Source organism: Octodon degus, unplaced genomic scaffold (genome assembly GCF_000260255.1).
Source record: "Octodon degus isolate 3935 unplaced genomic scaffold, OctDeg1.0 scaffold00746, whole genome shotgun sequence".
Lineage (NCBI taxonomy): Eukaryota > Metazoa > Chordata > Mammalia > Rodentia > Octodontidae > Octodon > Octodon degus.
In genome coordinates, this window is record NW_004525322.1 from 26,707 (window position 1) to 27,635 (window position 929).

General features: G+C 34.6%; 1 protein-coding gene across 1 annotated transcript in view; it reads right to left on the reverse strand.

Moving 5' to 3' along the window:
* LOC101587440 (UDP-glucuronosyltransferase 2A3-like) overlaps positions 1-312 on the reverse strand; it is a gene marked incomplete at its 5' end in the record, with an annotated part of 11,534 nt that extends 11,222 nt beyond the window's left edge. Inside the window, one exon of the mRNA XM_004648719.1 lies at positions 245-312. Coding sequence (XP_004648776.1) covers positions 245-312 — 68 coding nt within the window. The remainder of the gene's footprint in view (positions 1-244) is intronic.
* Positions 313-929: the final 617 nt, after the last annotated feature.

Below are 929 nucleotides of genomic sequence, written 5' to 3' on the forward strand. Positions count from 1 at the left end.
TAATAATATCATTAAGCTTCTCTTCTAAGTTTTTACTGTTATTGCACTGCACAGCATATGTCCTAATTGAGTCCATAATAAATTAGACTATGATATGGAAAAAATTATATTCACTAGATTAAAAGATTCCAGTTACTTGATCATAAGATTCAAAATTCTATGTGGGGAGAATCTTGGTAGTGCGATGGGACAGCGTGAAAGAGTTGAGGCTTGAACCTAGTGAAAGAAAGTTTCTGCAGGGTACAAAAGACAAATTCTGTAAGGAGTTAGAGGTTATAAAAGAGAATCCATCAGAAATCACTGAAATCAGAGCTTCAATATGTCAAAAGTATAGTCAATTACAAGTCTTAGCGGTAGGCAGGATTATTCAGAAGAAAGATTGTCAGGAGTTGAAGCCAAGATAGGTGTGCTAAAAGATTCAGTAAGTATCCATAAGTGAAAAGAAAACAAATGAAAAAAAATCATGTAAAGGTTGCCTCAGAGATCCTAGATACCATTAAAGAGCAAATGTAAGAACAATAGACCTTGAGTATGATGTTGAAACATGAGGTAATGATATACAAAACTCTACTCTTAAATAATTGCAGAAAATTTCTGCACACATGAAATGAAAAACTTGCCCAGGTAAAGCTAGCATATAAAACCCCAAAGAGACATGAAAAGTAAGGACCCTGTGCACAACACATCATACTCAAGATTCTAGAAGTACAGAGCCAAAAGTAATATTGGAACTGATAAAATTGTCAACTCATTTACAAGGACAGACCAATCAAAATAACAGCAGATTTCTCAACAGCAAATACATAACCACCAAACCAACATCACAGAGTACTCAAAGAATAGATGAAGAGAACAACTACAGGGCCCAGTGAAAGAATAGATCTCACTTAGTCCGTACTTACTAAAGAAATAGAAACAACTCATGCACA